The following is a 20,630-nucleotide window of genomic DNA, read 5'->3' as shown; positions in this document are numbered from 1 at the left end:
TTTGTCAGTATGATTATGAGTTATTCATGTTTCCTTTTTTTTGAACTTATCTATGTTTGTACTTGTGTACGAAGGTCTTAATAACTAGAGGTTTTCTGGCAACTAATTTATTCTGTTTTATTTTCTTAACAGTCCATTAATTACTCCCTATTTTAATCCGGAACATTTTGATCCTTCGAGCCGGATATTTATGTAAGCTGGATTGTTTATTTTAAGTTGAAATTACAATCAAAGGATTAATACCACCGGAAAATCCATCATCAAGCATCATGAGGATTTCTCACGTGGAGAATCGCATCGAACAGCAGATTTCTTTGAGTGCCTTAATTTTTCAAGCGATTGAAAGCTTCAACAAGATTCCAACAAATGACATCACTTCAAGGTTGATTAAAGCTCGTGTTACAGCTTTAAATGAGAATTGGGAAAAATTCTCTATTTTTCATGAAGCTATTATTGTAGCTGTTCGTCAGCTCAGTACAGAAGACAAGGAGTTGATTCGAGACCACACTTATTTTGAAGATGATTTCTATGCTCGAACGTATAAGAGATACCTGGATTCTCTAGAAAAGATGAATGCTTATCTCGATTCGGAACTTATTCTTCCAAGGACATCTTCAACCCAATCTTTCTTTCAACCTGTATCTAATCAACTGGCTGTTTCTCATCACACAAGACTCCCTCGAATCGACCTGCCGAAATTCAGCGGAAACGCTTCTGAATGGATGTCCTTCAAGGACCTATTTTCTTCTATCATTATCGGAAATGCAAGCCTCAGCCCGGTTGAAAAGTTGCAGTATTTAAAGGCCAGTTTAACGGGCACTGCAGCTCATCTTCTCAAGAATACGGCTCTTACTGCGGATAATTTTCAAAAGGCCTGGACCGATCTGATTTCGTTCTATGAAAATAAACAATTACTTGTGAATTCAGCAATTCAATCGTTACTTTCCCTCAAGAAGATCACTAAGGAGTCCTCCAGTGAACTCGAGCGTTTGTACACTAATATAATGCAAATCTATCGTGCATTGGAGACTCTACAACGCCCAGTTGAACATTGGGATGATTTTCTAGTGTTCCTAACCGTTCAAAGGCTGGATGCCGAATCCGTGAAAGTATGGGAGCAGCATCTCGGTTCCACAAAAGAGCCTCCGACTTGGAGACATTTATGTGAGTTTCTTGTTACTCGCCTCCTCTCTTTGCAGGCCTTTGAACACTCAAAACGTACCAACAAAAAAGAAGATATCATCGCATGCCGTTAAGGCCTATCACCAAATTCAAAAGAAACCCGATAGCTCATCACCTTCCTCATGTATCTTGTGCTCAGCTAAACATTTCTTAAGCGCCTGTCCGCAATACACCTTGCAAACTACGCCACAACGATATTCTCTCATCATAAAGCACGGACTATGCTACAATTGTTTGGGTAAACATCGAGTTTCAAAATGTCCATCAACTCGGCGATGTCTTAAATGTGGTAAAAAACACCATACTACAATTCACCGAAGAATTCCTTCCAAGACTGAGAGTCAAACTGAACACCCACCTGCTAAATCATCTACCGAAACCTCAGTCAAGACGACTCCCTCGCAAGTATTGCATGCAGCCGTACATTCTAGTCTGGCGTCCATGTGCATTCTTCTCGCCACCGCTCAAATGTTCATTGCCAACGAAAATGGACGCATCATGAAAATCAAAGCTCTTATAGATCAGGGATCGGAAATCAATATCATTTCGGAAAAATTGTCCAAGCTCTCAAACTTCCTCGCTCTCAGTCAAGTATCCCCCTGATAGGAGTCGGGGAACGTTCTACGAACAAGACTCGTGGCATCACTTCTTTCAAGATTATTTCTCTCCATGATCGGTCAGAAGAATTCCACATTTCAACGCATATTCTCCCTAAACTAACAAGCTCGATCCCTTCAAATAAGATCACCGGAGAATCCTGGTCACATCTAGATGGATTGCTGTTAGCTGATCCTCATTATGGAACGCCCAGTTCGATTGTTTTAATTATTGGGTCAAATCTTTATTCTCAGATCATCAAGGACGGATTAATAAAGGGTCCGCCGAAGACGCCTATTGCCCAATTAACATCGTTTGGTTGGATCCTCTCCGGCCCCGCTTCATCAGAATCCACGCATCGTACTATACGAAGTTACCATATTTCAATGGACTCCCGATTATATGACCTTCTCCACCGATTCTGGCAACAGGAAGAGATTATTGCACGCCATGAATCTTACATTTCCCTGGAAGATCAACAATGTGAGCACCACTTCAAAGATACCCACACTCGCAACGATCAAGGACGGTATGTGGTACGTTTGCCCTTCAAGAAGCCCCCTCAACTTCTAGGAAATTCTTATAACCGAGCTTCAAGAATGATGGATTCTCTTCGAAATCGATTTCAAGTGAGCGCAAAATACTCAGAAACTTATTTTAAATTTATGAAGGAATATGAAGACCTCCAGCACATGAAGTTGATAACCGATATAAACGTAGAACATTTACATCCAAACTTTTATCTTTCTCATCATGGAATGTGGAGGGAAAGCAGTACTACTACAAAACTACGAGTAGTTTTTAATGGATCGAGTCGTACAACATCGGGAGTTTCTCTGAATGAGATCTTGCACACAGGTCCAAAGCTTCAAGTGGATTTGTTCAACGTTCTTATTTGGTTTCGGCAATTTCGATACGTCTTTTCTGTTGATATAGAAAATATGTATAGACAAATTCAAGTACACCCCGACGATTGGAGATTTCAACGCATCCGATGGTCGCATTCCGACGAGGATGTCAACTCTTATGAGCTCACCACTGTTACTTATGGATTGATTTGCGCACCTTATTTAGCTCTTCGTACCATTGCTCAGCTTATTGAAGATGAAGGAACCAATTTTCCATCAGCAGTTCCTTGCCTAACACACGGACGATATGTCGACGACATTTTCGGAGGAGCAGAGTCAATTGATGAGGTTCACGAGATCATCAATCAACTTCACCAGTTGTGCAAGGCGGGCGGCTTCCCGCTACAGAAATGGTCCAGTAACCACGCTCATGTCCTCCATCATCTTCCATCAGAACGGTTAAGTAATCCAAATCCAATACCTTTTGATTCAGACTCCTGTGTTGCAGTACTTGGTTTACAGTGGAAACCTACTGCTGATTGTTTTCAATTTAGTATAGATCGACCTTCCACAGCCACCATCACCAAACGTACAATACTATCAACTATCGCTAAGCTTTTCGATCCACTCGGATTACTCTCACCTGTAATCATCAAGGCAAAAATACTGATACAAGAATTGTGGATAAATAAACTCAATTGGGATGAGTCTTTACCAAGCCCATTGGCAAATCAATGGATAACCTTTGTTAATGAATTAGAAGACCTCAAAGTCATAAGCATTCCTCGTTGGCTTGGCATCAAATCGGATCATCAAATTCAATTGCACGGATTTTGCGATGCATCTACTCAAGCCTTCGCAGCATTAATCTACCTCCGAACAGTGAACCTTGAAGAGAAAATCAACGTTTGCTTAATCGCCACGAAAACGAAGGTAGCACCTTTAAAGCGTCTTACAATTCCCAGATTAGAATTATCAGGAGCAGTACTCCTCACTAAACTTACCACGCACGTTCGTGATGTTCTTAATTTGAAAGACGTTCCTATTTACCTGTGGACGGACTCTTCCATTACGTTAACCTGGATTCAAAACCATCCGTCAAGATGGAAAGATTTTATTCAAAATCGTGTAGTTCTAATACAAGAGATACTACCTCAAGCTAAGTGGAAATTCGTTTCCAGCAAGGAGAACCCGGCAGATTTCGCCACTAGAGGCATGTCGCCATCGAAACTCGCGTCCCAAACTACCTGGTGGAAGAGACCATCCTGGCTCTCACAAACAATTGATTGTTGGCCTGATTGCTTCCCTTCAACTGCTACCTCGGACAATTTTGAAGAGAGGCCCAACAAAGTTCACTCAATCATTACCAGTGAGCCTCAACCCCCATGGAATTTATTAACCAGATATTCCAATCTTAATAAGCTCTTACGCACCACAGCTGTGTGTAAGAGAGCAGTGGGACGTTTTAAACGGATCCCAATCAATCCCCAAGGGCCACTCAGCACGACTGAACTGGAGTCAGCTAAGCTCTATTGGATCAACAGCATTCAACAGCAACACTTCGCTCACGAAATTAAGCTCTTAACACTAGGAGGTTTTCTTCCCAAGTCGAACTCTCTCACCAAGTTGACTCCATTCATTGACTCATCTGGGTTCTTACGAACGGGCGGTCGACTTCAGAATTCAACGTTACCTCCGGAAAGTAAACATCTTTTAATCCTACCGAAACGATCTCCATTAACTGAACTCATTATCAAGGATGCTCATATCAGGTCTTGTCACGGAGGCACACAAATAACGTCCACCATCCTTCGAAATTCCTATTGGATTATTGGAGGTCGGTTGCCTATAAAGAATTTCATCCTGCGTTGCGTCATTTGCACGAGATATAGACAGAAGAGAGCTCAACAGCTCATGGGACAGCTCCCCCCTGAACGAGTAACACCGACTTCACGCCCATTCATCAATACTGGAATTGACTACGCTGGCCCCCTTCTTATCAAGACCTGGAAAGGAAGAAATGCACGGCAGTACAAAGCGTACATTGCCGTATTTGTTTGTTTTGCCACTTCAGCAACGCATCTCGAGCTAGTATCCGATTATTCCGCTGACGCCTTTGTAGCTGCATATAAAAGGTTTACTGCTCGACGAGGCATCTGCACTAACTTGTTTAGTGATTGCGGCACTAATTTGATAGGAGCTAACACGGAGTTAAAAGGGTTACTTTCTGAAGCGTCTCAAGAACATACGAAGTTGGCCTCCTTACTTGCCAATGACGGCACACAATGGCATTTCAACCCGCCTAGTGCTCCTCACTTTGGTGGCAAGTGGGAGGCAGCTGTAAAATCGGTTAAATTTCACTTAAAAAGAGTCCTTGGCAATCATCTTCTTACCTTCGAGGAAATGACAACCCTATTAATCCAAATCGAAGCGGTTCTGAATTCGAGACCTTTGTCTCCCCTTTCTGATGATCCAGAGGACCTAGCCGCATTGACACCTGGACATTTTCTTCTAGGACACGCACCTACAGTTCTACCAGAGCCTTCTCTTGAACACATTAATATGTCACGTTTATCCAGATGGCAACTGTTACGACAAATGTTGGAAGGCTTCTGGTCCCGATGGTCTAAAGAATGTCTTCAGCGATTCCACGACACTTCGAAATGGAATCATCCAACACCTTCTTTGAAGAACGAAGACATGGTACTAGTTATTGACGAGAGGTATCCACCCTTTAAATGGCCTCTCGGTCGGATCATAGAAACACATCCCGGAACAGACGGCCATACTCGAGTAGTCACGGTGAAGACGCAGATTACCACCTTGAAACGACCCATCGTAAAACTCTGCCCATTGCCCATACACCACAAGTCCTCGGTTTGTTCGTTAAGCCAAATTAACGAAGGCGGGCGGTAATGTTGGGAAAACTCGCGGATGTACGGATTCGTGCGTCTTGTCGTGTCCGTGGGTGACGCGTGGCGCGCCGGACGTGGAGGCGCTGCGAGAGGCCGTTAATGCCGGGGACGAACGCTTGAGGCGCTGAGCTTTCTTCCGTCGTCCCGCCGAAACGAGTCGGCCATTGTTCTCAACTCTCTCCAGAAAGAAAGACGCTGTCCGAAGCATTGAATCAATTCTTGATCTGGGTGACGAATATTGGACGAAAACGAGTTTGGACTTTCCGGAATATATTCAACGAACCTTGTGATGGACAATATACCTTAGGAGTGGACGAAGGATTGCCCAAATACTACCTGAAAGGAAAGTACTACCGTTTTGAGGAATGATATCTCGAGGGAGTCCTTTAAGGTAATGAATCTGATAAAGACTGGCTTCGCCAGTATTCACACAAGAGTGGGCTACGCTCTGTGTACATAGTTTGACGTTGTCTAACTATTCGGATAAAGACTGGCTTCGCCAGTATTCACACAAGCGTGGGCTTCGCCCTGTGTACATAGTTTGACGTTGTCTAACTATTCTGATAAAGACTTGCTTAGCCAGTATTCACACAAGAGTGGGCTTCGCCCTGTGTACATAGTTTGACGTTGTCTAACTATTCTGATAAAGACTGGCTTCGCCAGTATTCACACAAGAGTGGGCTTCGCCCTGTGTACATAGTTTGACGTTGTCTAACTATTCTGATAAAGATTTGCTTCGCCAGTATTCACACAAGAGTGGGCTTCGCCCTGTGTGCATAGTTTGACGTTGCCTAACTATTTTTACAAAGACTGGCCTCGCCAGGATTCTTATAACTGTATTTAATAATGTTACTTTTCTGAGTTTACAAGATACAATGTTATATTTAAGTTACTGTTCTGAGTTTTAAGATACGATGTCATATTTGAGTTACTTTTCTTAGTTTACAAGATACGATGTCATATTTGAGTTACTTTTTTGAGTTTACAAGATAAGATGTTATATTTGAGTTACTTTTCTGAGTTCATAAGATATGATGCTATATTTGATTTATTGTACTGAGTCTAGAGGTTTATCCGATACTCAAGATATTTATATATGATTTGTTGTACTAAACCTATATGGTTATAAAAGATTTAATATATTTATGTTTGATTACTTTAACGAGTTAATGTATGTCATTAAGATATTCTATGTGATACATTTAACTAATGATTTATGATTTCTATATCTTATTCATTAATATTCATTGAGCGTTACTGTATATGTATATATGTGTTTTATTCTGAACCAATAATCTATTATATCCGTTTTCTGAAATTGAAGTCATTTGAAATGTTGCAAAGTCAATCGATTGAATAATTATATTAAGTTCTTTTCTTTCTATTCTATGATGTGATATTATTTAGTCATTATATTTAGCGATTTCTTTTTATTCTGCTATATTATATGCATATTAATTATCTCCGCATATGATGTTTAATTGAATTAATATGTGATATTTGTCAGTATGATTATGAGTTATTCATGTTTCCTTTTTTTTGAACTTATCTATGTTTGTACTTGTGTACGAAGGTCTTAATAACTAGAGGTTTTCTGGCAACTAATTTATTCTGTTTTATTTTCTTAACAGTCCATTAATTACCCCCTATTTTAATCCGGAACACTGTGCGTGGAAAGAGTCCTTTCTAAAATCCCATCAAAGGGCGACTTTCCGCGCGCCGATTACACAATAACTTTTTTCTTTCTAACTCTCTTTTTGCTGTCACTATCGTAATCAACCTTAAAAGGATTATAATATTTTATACAACAAATTAATATTACTATTCTTATTGCTCATAACACAATATTTCTTTTTAATTATATTTTTCAATAAAAACTTTTATTACCCTGAATAATATTTTAGAAGTAGTTTCTTCTCACTTGAGATATTTTCTTATATCTGGAGAGAGACATGCTAAAGTCATTATATATTATATCTATTTTAACAAAAATTCTATCAATAAACGTAAAATAACTTGATACTTTTGACAAATGTAATATATCGAGTACAGTATACCTAAAAGTTATCAAATAAATCAGTACAATTTTCTTATACAATACACATTTTAAAATAATCAAAGGAATAAAAAAAATATCCAAAAAAATAGACAAATTTTAGAGAGTTGACTTTGAACGGTATTCATAAGTCCAAGCTTAAACATCGCCTTAAGATTTTCTTGATTAAGATCGTCTTGTTTGTATAAGTATAACTTGAGACTTCATGTATTCATAGTTTTAATTAAAATGAAACGATCTTCATAAAGAAATAAGCTCTTTTTTTTTACTGAAGTTAGTGCTTAAGATGATCTGATTTACTTTCAGTAATCTTCGGGATTTTTCTGATGTATCAGCCAATGAAATATGTGTTTAAATATAGAAAAATTTAACGAGTTGTATGTCTATACCAGTGCTCGGAATTAGTTGCTCTTTTCGAGCCGATTTCGCGAGCGACGGGGCGGGTTCCCCCACTACCGTCGAAACTCGACGGCGGAGTCGTCGTCACTCCGGGCAACGCTATATCTCAGGAGCGTCGCTAAACATATTAAGTTGTGCCTTCCGCCAAATCGTCATTATTATTACATTATTTATATTTTTGTTAAATAATAACTGAATATTAACATTTTTATTATTAATGTAATTATAAATGTAATCTATATTGTTCATAGATACATGTATATATATTGTATACGTATATATGTTATAGATTACATTTATAATTATATTAATAATAGAAATAATATAAATATTAAAAATAATATTTAATAATTATAATCTTACACAACAATAGTTTTCCACATCACCCGTGAGGTACTATTGCAGATGCGTTTTTTTCATAGTGGTTTCCCCAGTAGGCCTATTCCACTGAAAATAATAAAAAGTGCGGTGGCTTGGCAGAAAAACAATATTATGAGAAAATAGAAAGAAAATAATTAAAAAATAAGAACTTTATTCAGATTTTCTGGGTCGTTTATACGATTCTACTAGGGATGATATCCACAAAAATTTTAGAAGAATTAATTCGCATCAGTGAGGATAATGATGCGTCGCTTAAGGAGGAACGTTTTTCAGTTTTAATTATTTTCATTTTGGAAAAAGAACATTCGCATAAATATGTGGACCCAAACATGGAGAAAATTCGAAGACCGAAATTTCTAAGATGTGGATAATATGACACATCTAATAATTTGAAGAATTCGATTCCTTTTTCTATAATCGCGCCTTTAAAGAAAGATCACACTGCAAATCGCAAAGTTCTGCCTGAAATTCTAGGCTTTGTTCCTCGATTTGCACTGTGAGAGGATTCTCGAAAAGTATTAAATCTTTTCGTAGCATTTCAAGATCTCTGAAACGCGTATCAAATTGATCGATTAAGGATTCGATAATATATATGTGGTCTTCAAAGAGAATCTGGCATGAAGGGAAAAAATGCAATATTATTTTGTAAATGATTTTTAAATAATAGCAGTTTCCTGCGAAAAGAATCGACATGACTAACTAATTGAGAAATAATTTGATCGGTCTTTTGCAGCTTTAAATTTAAAATATTCAAGTAGTTTGTCATGTCGGTTATTAGAGCAAGTTCGCAAAGCGAGTCTTCGAAAAAAAATTTAAATTCTTCATATTTTGCTGAACATTGTTCTTGTAAGAAAAGGAAGATCTCTTTTCTCAATGCAAAGAACTTTTCTAAACATTTTCCTGCACTAAGCCACCGAACTTCGCAATGCAGAGGCGCATCTGTATATGTTGCGTTATGTTCCTCGAGAAAGAGTTGAAATTTCCGATGAGATAGGAATTTATGACCGCCTTTAATTGTATTAACAATTTTTGTGACGGTTTGCATGGCATTGCATAATTTCACAACTTTCCCACATAACGCTTCTTGATGTATAATACAATGTATAACAGGGATATTTAAATTTCGCTGCTTTAATTGGCCGAAGAATCCATTTTTGGAACCTATCATTGCTTTTGCGCCATCCATTACGATAGCTGAACATTTAGAAAAATCTATATTAAATTTCTCAAGGGTTTGGCTAACAGCTTTGAAAATATCAACGCCTGTCGTTCTATTATGTAATGAGATAAAATCTAAGAGCTCCTCGACACATGAAAAATCGTTTTGCACGACTCGAACAAAAATGCTCAATTGACTTATATGCCGATTATCGGTGCTCTCATCAAGGCATAATGAAAAATAGCAACAAGATTTTAATAAAAATTTTAATTTTTGCTCTAAAAAAGAAGCTATATCATTTACGCAGATGAATACAAATAAAGAGATAATTGTTTGTCTTTATTTGTTTTTCGACAATCAGCGAGTCTCACTCTGCGAGACTCTTCCGTGGACGTCACATTTAAAGGGCGATTTAAAAGACAAGATTTCCTCTGGATTTTTTCTGGGCCTCGACAATTTTTATTACAAGAATGGAGCAAAGTCAGCAAAGGTATGTGCAAAATTTTGATAAGACATGGAAGGAAATGTTTTTCGCTTCCATTTGTAATAAAACCACCTGTCTTCTGTGTGGTTATCAACCAAATATTATAAAAAAATTTAATCTTCAGAGACATTACAAAGTTAAACACTTTAATGAATATTCGCAATATGTGGACGAGAAGAAACATAATTTAATTGAAGGTTTAAAATTAGTTTATCAAGAAGGTTGTAGTTCCAAGGATTATACGGAAAATACTACATCTTCAGTAAAAGCTGTGACAGCGTCGTATGCGATTTCAAATTTAATCGCAAAAAATTCGAAATCGTTTAGCGAAGGAAAATTTATAAAGGAATGCCTCATCGCAGCAGTAGAGTCGTTTGGAAATTCTTTGACTCTTGAGGAAGCTGCTGCCATTCCTTTAAGTGATAAAACAGTAAAATCCCGCGTAAAAGATATAGCTTCTTTTTTAGAGCAAAAATTAAAATTTTTATTAAAATCTTGTTGCTATTTTTCATTATGCCTTGATGAGAGTACCGATAATCGGCATATAAGTCAATTGAGCATTTTTGTTCGAGTCGTGCAAAACGATTTTTCATGTGTTGAGGAGCTCTTAGATTTTATCTCATTACATAATAGAACGACAGGCGTTGATATTTTCAAAGCTGTTAGCCAAACCCTTGAGAAATTTAATATAGATTTTTCTAAATGTTCAGCTATCGTAACGGATGGCGCAAAAGCAATGATAGGTTCCAAAAATGGATTCTTCGGTCAATTAAAGCAGCAAAATTTAAATATCCCTGTTATACATTGTATTATACATCAAGAAGCGTTATGTGGGAAAGTTGTGAAATTATGCAATGTCATGCAAACCGTCACAAAAATTGTTAATACAATTAAAGGCGGTCATAAATTCCTATCTCATCGGAAATTTCAACTCTTTCTCGAGGAACATAACGCAACATATACAGATGTGCCTCTGCATTGCGAAGTTCGGTGGCTTAGTGCAGGAAAATGTTTAGAAAAGTTCTTTGCATTGAGAAAAGAGATCTTCCTTTTTTTACAAGAACAATGTTCAGCAAAATATGAAGAATTTAAATTTTTTTTCGAAGATTGTAACTCGCTTTGCAAACTTGCTCTAATAACCGACATGACAAACTACTTGAATATTTTAAATTTAAAGCTGCAAAAGACCGATCAAATTATTTCACAATTAGTTAGTCATGTCGATTCTTTTCGCAGGAAACTACTATTATTTAAAAATTATTTACAAAATAATAATTTGCATTTTTTCCCTTCATGCCAGATTCTCTTTGAAGAACACGGCAAAAATTGTAATTTTTTAAACCACATGTATATTATCCAATCCTTAATCGATCAATTTGATACGCGTTTCAGAGATCTTGAAATGCTACGAAAAGATTTAATACTTTTCGAGAATCCTCTCACAGTGCAAATCGAGGAACAAAGCCTAGAATTTCAGACAGAACTTTGCGATTTGCAGTGTGATCTTTCTTTAAAGGCGCGATTATAGAAAAAGGAATCGAATTCTTCAAATTATTAGATGTGTCATATTATCCACATCTTAGAAATTTCGGTCTTCGAATTTTCTCCATGTTTGGGTCCACATATTTATGCGAATGTTCTTTTTCCAAAGTGAAAATAATTAAAACTGAAAAACGTTCCTTCTTAAGCGACGCATCATTATCCTCGCTGATGCGAATTAATTCTTCTAAAATTTTTGTAGATATCTCATCTCTAGTAGAATCGTGTAAACGACCCAGAAAATCTAAATAAAATTCTTATTTTTTAATTATTTTCTTTCTATTTTCTCATAATATTGTTTTTCTGCCAAGCCACCGCACTTTTTATTATTTTCAGTGGAATAGGCCTACTGGGGAAACCACTATGAAAAAAACGCATCTGCAATAGTACCTCACGGGTGATGTAGAAAACTATTGTTGTGTAAGATTATAATTATTAAATATTATTTTTAATATTTATATTATTTCTATTATTAATATAATTATAAATGTAATCTATAACATATATACGTATACAATATATATACATGAATCTATGAACAATATAGATTACATTTATAATTACATTAATAATAAAAATGTTAATATTCAGTTATTATTTAACAAAAATATAAATAATGTAATAATAATGACGATTTGGCGGAAGGCACAACTTAATATGTTTAGCGACGCTCCTGAGATATAGCGTTGCCCGGAGTGACGACGACTCCGCCGTCGAGTCTCGACGGTAGTGGGGGAACCCGCCCCGTCGCTCGCAAAATCGGCTCGAAAAGAGCAACTAATTCCGAGCACTGGTCTATACTATTTATTCATGTATCAAATTATTGCAGACTCTAAAGTATTGTTAGAAAGTAACTTTTCTGTAAAAAAAAATGTCAAGCAACAAACATTTATATATATCCCGAAAAGAATTCTTCCTTAAAATTTTAACAAAATATTCTCCTTGAAAAAATAGTGATGCTACAACTTTGAAAGACAAAGAAAAAGCATGGAATCAAACTTGCGATGCATATATCTATTGTTACAAGTAAGGTAAGAAATCTATATATTTTTTCTAATTAGGTATGTTAAATGCTTAAAATAAAAATGTTAATTATATCTGAAGAAAATCTAATATGATATTTGCGGTAGATAGTTTTATTTTTAAGCTAGATTTTAAATACTTTTTTTATATTCAAAGTAATTTAATTTTTAACATTTTAGTGTAATAAATTATTACACAGAAGCGTTCAATTTAGAAAATTATGGAGTAATTTAAAATCAGTACAGAGAGATGTCCTTACGCAGGAAAAACATGCACGTTTATCAACAGGTAGTGGACCTGAATCTAAATTTGCAGAGATTGACCCGGACATTGCCGCAATAGCACTCAATTTAATGACAATTGCACCAACATTATTTTCATCAAATTTATCAGATAAAATACTAGAAGGTAATTTCATCTTTATTTTATTTATTTATATTATAATAAAAATTGAAAAAATAGTAACAATGAATATTTTTCAGAACGATAACAAAGAATATTAATGATTGTATTCCTGAGGAATTAATTGAAAATGTGCATAGGGCATAGACTTTATTGATAATGATTTCCAAGAAGTTAATAATAATTCTATTATCACACTTCATACAAATGATAAAATAACAAATTTTATTGATATTTTTTATTAACATATTTGTTTATGAATAAGAATTTAGAATCGATGACAATGACAATTGAATGTTACAGACTCAAGCAGTGATGAGACTGATGATGCTGAAAAAGAAAATAATACAGTAAATGCAATATTAAAAAATAATAATAAAAGATAAATTTTATTAATATATTTATATTTATTTTTAGACACACCTTTCTCTCTCTCTCTCTCTCTCTCTCTCTCTCTCTCTGTGTGTGTGTTGCGTAGTATCTTAAGCATATTAACAATTTGTATTGTACTGGTGGAACTGGCAGACCACGATTGTTAATTTTTGCTAATCCTTCTTCAATTTTTGTTAATATTCCATATATGAGGAATCCTTATTAATATATAGCGTCTTTTAAATTGTAAATTATTATAAAAGGGTTTTAAAGTCCATCACGAATGTATCGTTTACGTACATGTTCTCTACTTGAAAATCACGATCAATCTCATTCAATATTATCAATTTCTTCCATTAATTCCATAATATTTAATAATAAGCTTATCTTAAAGTCATGTACGACTGACTTGAAAACATAAACCTTACTTTCTAATAAACACGATCTTATTTGATTCAAAAATAAGGCCATCAAGATTTGATTATGAATCTGACTTATTGTTAGTTTTGAAGAGACATGCTTAAGAAGAGAAAGGCATCTTAAAAAACTTTGGTGCTTAAGACAATCTTAAATATAAGAACGGACTATGGAATACCGTCCTTTATTTAAAAAAAAAATGAGAATTTAAATTTAAAGAGGTAGCTAAAATCTTTACTTTCGAAAAGTCACAGTTGTTTTCCGACATATTTGCTGATCAAAAATGTCTCCAAGTGATCTTACAATAAAATTCTGCGCTATTAACATAGTGTCCAATAATAATTTAATGGCACTCATTGGTCGTACATATGTATACATATATATTCACAAATATGTTTCGGCAATGCAGCGCGTGGCCTTATATCCTCACTCAGCGGAATTCTAACTGCGAGAAAAGACGCCGCGTAGCGGCGAAGGCACGAACAAGTGCACGACTTTAGGGACGGTTTTCCGCGAGTGCTTTCGCGCGCAGTCTTGTCTGGCAATGTAGCATATGTTACAAGCGTTTTACTATGAAAATATAATTGTGGCTTAAGAAGATTCTGAACGCCTTTGAGAAGTCTGTTGTTTTTTCCTGTTTTATCGTCAAAATGTGATGTTAGATAAACTATAAATCTATTTATTGGCTATACGGATTGCTTTTTACCTAAAATTAGACCAGACCGGATTTCACATTGGATAAAAGAATATAAGTGAATGTTTAGATATCAATTTGGAAGCCTAGTAAACGAGAGTAGTTCATTCTACATTTGCATGTGTATACGAAAATGTAGGATGAGTTTTCTCATTTACTAGGCTTCCAAATTGATATCTAAACATTCACTTATATTCCTTTATCCAATGTTAAATCTGGCCTGGTCTTATTTTGTATGAACAAACTGCCAATAAAAAGAATAACCTATTTATACTTTATCTAACCTCACATTTTGTCGATAAAACAGGAAAAAAACAAACTCACTCCAGCATCCCCTTAAACATCATAATTATATTTTAGGCATATATAATTTAAAATTTTTATTTATAAGAGCCATATTATGCACTCTTTTATTTTACAAAACTTTGATCTGATATTTAATAAATTGAAAATTAAATATTGAACAAACGAAAACAGTTCCTTTCAAATGATTAAATTGCTCAGAAACGTATATAGTGCTCGCAAAATTTAAAACTACACTGACTTTTTTCTTAAGGGTTTGAACGGCCAATTTCACATTTATTCGAAACATGATATGCTTTTTTTATTTTTGTGCTCTCCAATCCTCAAGTTGCAAAAATATATTTTCCTAATAAATTTTTTTTATAACATAATTCTATTAATCTCACAACGCAATAATCGGTTTTAACATTTTCACATGAAAAAATATGTATGTAAATATATATTTAGAAATATATGTAAATATTACATATATTTTAAAATATATGTATGTATATTTATATTTTTTTATTTGTTATTGCTTTATAATCATTACTATATTTGCAAAATATAATTTATATATATAAATTATATTATAGAAATATATGTATTTATGTTAAATTTTTTTATTTGCTATTATACTTAAGTAATAACTCACTTAATAAAGTAATAACAAATAAAAAAATGTATAATTTAATTTTATTATTATTCGACACATTTGGATAAAAAATGAGAAATTCTAGAACAAAGAAACATTTTACTTACAGACAAGTGACGCAGTTTACTAAACTTATATTTTATTAACGCTCGTATTTTCATTTCTGATAATAATTTTTTCTAATTTAATAATAGATTTGTAATTAGCAGAGAAGTGCGTATATAAGTACAAATATGTTAGAAGAAATTCTGCTCGAAATTTACAATACAAATACTCTTCTTTCTTCTGCAAGCGAAGGAAATGTTATCATTTTATCTTCTTTTTTATACTCTACATTTTACATGGTAATTTTTTAAATCAAGAATTTAATATATTCGATAAATTAACAAATATTGTTTGTAAACGAATCAATTATCCAAAAAGTTATTGCATGCTTGGTTCAAACTCGAACATATAAAATTACGGAATATTAAAAAAGATATATTGAGATAAATAATTATAATTTAATAAGAAAATATATAAATTAAGTAATAAAAAGCAAAAATTATAAATAGTGTAAAGTTTAATAATTTTATAGTTTAATATTTTAATAGTTTAATCATTTATATATATAAGTTTAATAGTATATAATTAGTATATTATATGTATATATATATATATATATATATATACTAGCTCTTCAAACCGCGCGAAGCGCGGTCCTCATATAGCCTATATTAAATCCGTTTTAACACAAAAATTAATTCTTTTTTTGTATTACCGCGAACTACTTCCACATTTGTTGTCCGACTTTCACAAAATTTATACCAAAATAAATGTTTAAATTTTTTTGTGGATGACTACTATGTTATCTATTTCTTTCTCCCAGATATTTTATTTTACACCGCGTTTTGCATATATTTAAATATTTATTATATATTTTTATTTTTATTTTTTTGTTTATTTTAATTTTCACACAATTTCATATTTTTTAAATATAAAACAATATTTTAGTTAATATATACTTTAAATATTTTTTTTATTATTTAATTATTATATCTTTTTTTACATTTTGCTCAATTTTTTTTTATTTCTAATGTACCCACCGCTAACCCGTTATTATTAACTCTCATACAATTTCATAAATCTTCAATTTACAAAATTTCCTTGTATATTACATTTTTTGTAAAACATTTTTCACTTTCTTCAATTAAATGTCCTTGATTGCTATATTCATCAATTTTAATTTTTACACTTTTTTTTTGTTGCTTTAGAAAATGCCACATAAAGTTGATCATGAGCAAATACAGGATGTGGCAAATAAACTCCAATTTTTTCTAAACTTTGTCCTTGTGATTAAACTGTCTTTGTTTAAACTTAAATGGCAGTTCCAAATCATTTATAATTAAATCTATCCTCGGAATCATGACAATTTGTCCTCAAGCAGGGCCTGTTATAACTTCTACATAAATTATATTATTTTTCAAATTAGTTACAATAAATCTTGTATTATTACAAAATCATTTTTTAGTATTTGAATTTCTTAATAAGATTACTGTAGCACCAACTTTTATTTTAAGCCGATGAACTGGCATTCCAGAAGGTGTCAGTGAGTTTAGAAACTCAGTTGGAAAATTTAATTGCTCCTGTGGATTATCACTTACAATACAGTCAATAGAGAGATACTCCTTTTCTTCTCCTTCCATTAGACAAAGAATTTCATCATTAATTTTGAAAGTATCTTCATTTTTAGGACAAAGAATCGCTCGATCTTGATTTTCTCTAATCCTTTTCATGGTAATTCTATCACCAAAAATCTCATTAATAAGAGATTCTTTTGATATAAAATCTTGTGGAATTTTAATCGTGTCTAGATTTAGTCCATCTGTATTTGATAATTTACTATCTCCGAGTTGCATTAACCAATTTGCAAATTCTTTTTCTTCCCCAGTTCTCATATTTTGCTGTAATTTAACCTTAATTACATTCCTCCATATAGGGTTGTATTTTACAGTCGATTCAATTATCGCTGTTTTGTGTACATGAGGTACTACTGGAAGATTTTGTCTGAAATCTCCTGCAAATAAAATTACTTTTCCTCTAAATGGTTGATGATTCTTCATTAAATCCTTGAAAAGTTTATCAACTGCTGTTAAGGCATGTCCAACAGTCATGCTCACTTCATCCCATATGATTAATTTGGCATTGATCAATTCTCGTGCAGCTTGAGAATTTCCTCTAATATTTGATTTAGCTGCATCATCAATTGGAATTGTAAGCTTAAACAGAGAATGATAAGTTCTTCCTCCTTTCAGAAGTGTGGTTGCAATTCCAGTTGAAGCACATGGAAGAATTATTTCATTTCTTTCTCGAATAACACTTAGAAATGTGTTAAATAGATAGGTTTTAGCACTTCCTGCAAACCCGTCAATAAAAAACAAACGCTTAGGTTCATTTTCATTTTCAATTGCTCGCATTACTATATCATACACATATTTTTGCTCATCATTTAGGGTAGATAATAAATAATCACCACGTATTTTTTCTTCATCTACATTATACTCTGTTTCGTAAATATTTATTTCAGTTGGATTTGGTAATTGAAATTTCTCACAATTACTTCCATTATTTATCAGAATTTGTTGTATATGGTTTAACGCCATATTTTCGGGATTTCCAACATTATTATTTACAAAGTCCTCAATTATAAAATCTTTGTATTTATTCCAAATTGTTGGTTCATCTATTGGATTTCTAAAGATGCAAATGTAAGCAAATAATTCTCGAAGTTGTGCAGGCATATTCGATTCTGTTGCTTCCTCCATCGTTTTTCCCCAAAAGTCATCAGTTTCTACTAAATTTTTTGCAATTGCTGCATCCTTAAACGTATTATAAATAATTCCATTTACATTTCTCAAATCTTCAAAACATTTTGCTCCAGTCACATGTAGTAGAAGAAGACGGAGATAAAATTTTTTAATATCTTTTATGCTTACTGTATATAGTCTTGAAATTATTTTTTCACCACCTTTTTTACGTGGCTTCCACTTAGTTTCTTTTTTATTATAAACATAATAATAAGGAATATCTGTATAAAGATAATTTACTGCATTTTCATCATATTGATTTAATTTTAACCGTGCAGTTAGCGTAGTATCTCGATTTAGCTTTCTTTGAGCAGCTTGTTCTTCATTTCCTGCTCGAAAATAAACCATTTGGCGATCAGGCAAATAAACTGCCAATCTTATTACTGTATGAGATTTCATGAACAGATCATATCCGTTAAGTCTCCACATTGCTTCTGGAGCACTAACATATCTTGCATCCATGAATGAGTTAACCTCATCTATTCTAATGAATCTTGTACCATCTCGTGCTTGCACTTCAATTGCAGCACAATCAAATCCTTTATGAATATATTTATATAGATATTTTACGCTCTTTACTGATAAACATATTTCTAAATTAATATGTCGATTATATTTCATGATTATATATGGTGAATACGGCACCACCCATCGATTATCCACTTCTTTATTTCTAATGATGTATTTTATTCAAATATTTCTACGTTGATAGATGGGATATCCATTTACATTAGCATTAGTTTTATCACAAAATTCTTTTGGAAAACCTTTTGAACATTTTCCATCGTCCCCAGTGCAAGGATATCTCCTCGAAGGATCTCCACAGGGACCGTGAATCATGTGTTTCAAAACTTTTTCATTAAGTTCTGAATATTTTTCTTCATTAGGAATTTCAGCCCATATCATCATATCAATGACTTCTTGAAGTCGGGGCTTATCTTCATCGCTCAACATTGCAAGTAAATGCAAATTTGGAAGTCCTCTTTTTTGAAATTCAATCACACATGCATAAGCTATATTTCCAAAAATTTTATTTTGAATTAAATCCTTTAAAATCTCTTTGACATCCAAATTAAATGTTTTAGCGACTAAATCAGGTCGAAACTCTATTTGACATCCATCAAGATTATCCTTAATTTCAGGACATTGAGGATTGCAAGTCATGGTTAGAAAAATGTCTGGTTTACCATACTTTCTTACCAAAGACATGGCATCTTGGTATCTTTCTTGCATGTTCCTTGAACTGCCCATAAATGAAGATGGTAATATTACAGGTACACCAACTGTAATTCCCTCATTTTGTGCTCGATTATCAAGGTGATCCATTATTCCTGAATAAAGTTCTGCTCTTAATTGAGGTTGATTTAATTTAATATAATTAAGTCTATTGGCTTCAGTTTTCATATAGGCATCAAGTATAAATTGACATCTCAATTTGCCTGCTCTTTTAAATTGGCTAAATTCGGCTCTTGGTGCCAGCAGATGAGCATAATAATCCATTTGAGTAACTTTAAATCCTAAATATTTAGAATTATAAGATTTCATTTCTGAATGCCATCCATCGTTACCATATGGATATAACAAAGGATAACACATTGGGTCACACCTTTTGTCCAGAATTGATATTTGTTGAACATTGTTTGAATTTTTATTATAAATTCGAATGTCTCTTTCAAATGGAGGCTCACCATCTACATTCTGAAAGACCACAGCTATTTCATTAGCTTGTGGAGCATTATATCTTCTTTGATCATGTTGAGGATTGTTTCAAAAGGACAACATTAAATTTATATTTTTATTGCCTATTGGATTAAGATCTTGTTCAACTTGACGCATCATCTTGAAAGTCTTTGCAAATTCATTGCATTGAACCATAAAACTTGACAAATTTTTCATTATTTCAAAATCACACTCTTGATTAGCTTTCTTATTCATTCTATGATTTATAGCTTCTTCTATATCTAAAAAGTAAAGCTGCGCAAAGCGCGGAGCTTGCCCATCTGCTGGGCGCATTGCTGTCGAAGTCAAATGATGATATTGCCCATGAATCTTCAAGCAATAAGGAGCATTGTTCACAACATCCAATGGATTTCTATTGCCCGGGGCACCCATAGAAGCCATAGCTAATGCGCTATTATATGAACGAATATTATGAAGGAAATTTTTCGATGCATAATCATTTCCCATGTATAATTTTTTAATAAAATCAGGACAATTTATTGACTTTAATGTAAGCTTACCCTTTTGACAACAATATGTAAATTTCCCATCTTTAGGTTTTTCACATTCAAAATTTAACGATTTGCAAAATTGGCATTCTATATTCATTTGGCCAAGTGTATGAACTGACACATTTATTTCATTGTCCTTGGCAATTAG

The 20,630-nt window shown here is 33.7% G+C and overlaps 1 protein-coding gene across 1 annotated transcript; it reads left to right on the top strand.

Annotated features, from left to right (window-relative positions):
- The first annotated feature begins 269 nt into the window (after window positions 1-269).
- Window positions 270-12,925, top strand: LOC114931136 (uncharacterized). Its single transcript, XM_085479978.1, has 6 exons — window positions 270-1,164; window positions 1,322-1,773; window positions 2,034-5,504; window positions 9,899-10,027; window positions 10,146-10,451; window positions 12,872-12,925. The coding sequence occupies exons 1-6, from the start codon at window positions 270-272 to the stop codon at window positions 12,923-12,925; spliced, it is 5,307 nt and encodes a 1,768-aa protein (XP_085336104.1).
- The last annotated feature ends 7,705 nt before the right edge of the window (window positions 12,926-20,630 follow it).

The sequence above is a fragment of the Nylanderia fulva genome, unplaced genomic scaffold (assembly GCF_048542155.1).
Source record: "Nylanderia fulva isolate GAGA-0341 unplaced genomic scaffold, ASM4854215v1 Scaffold136, whole genome shotgun sequence".
Classification (NCBI taxonomy): domain Eukaryota; kingdom Metazoa; phylum Arthropoda; class Insecta; order Hymenoptera; family Formicidae; genus Nylanderia; species Nylanderia fulva.
The sequence above is the reverse complement of the archived record's forward strand: the minus strand, read 5'-3'. Positions and strand labels throughout refer to the sequence as shown.

Excerpts from the sequence above, each read along its gene's own strand:
- LOC114931136 (XM_085479978.1), top strand. The coding sequence starts at position 270 with ATGAGGATTTCTCACGTGGAGAATCGCATCGAACAGCAGATTTCTTTG. Across the intron at positions 1,165-1,321 it reads TCCGACTTGGAGACATTTAT|CTAAACATTTCTTAAGCGCC; the intron begins GTGAGTTTCTTG and ends TCTTGTGCTCAG. Across the intron at positions 10,028-10,145 it reads ATGGAGCAAAGTCAGCAAAG|AGACATTACAAAGTTAAACA; the intron begins GTATGTGCAAAA and ends TTTAATCTTCAG.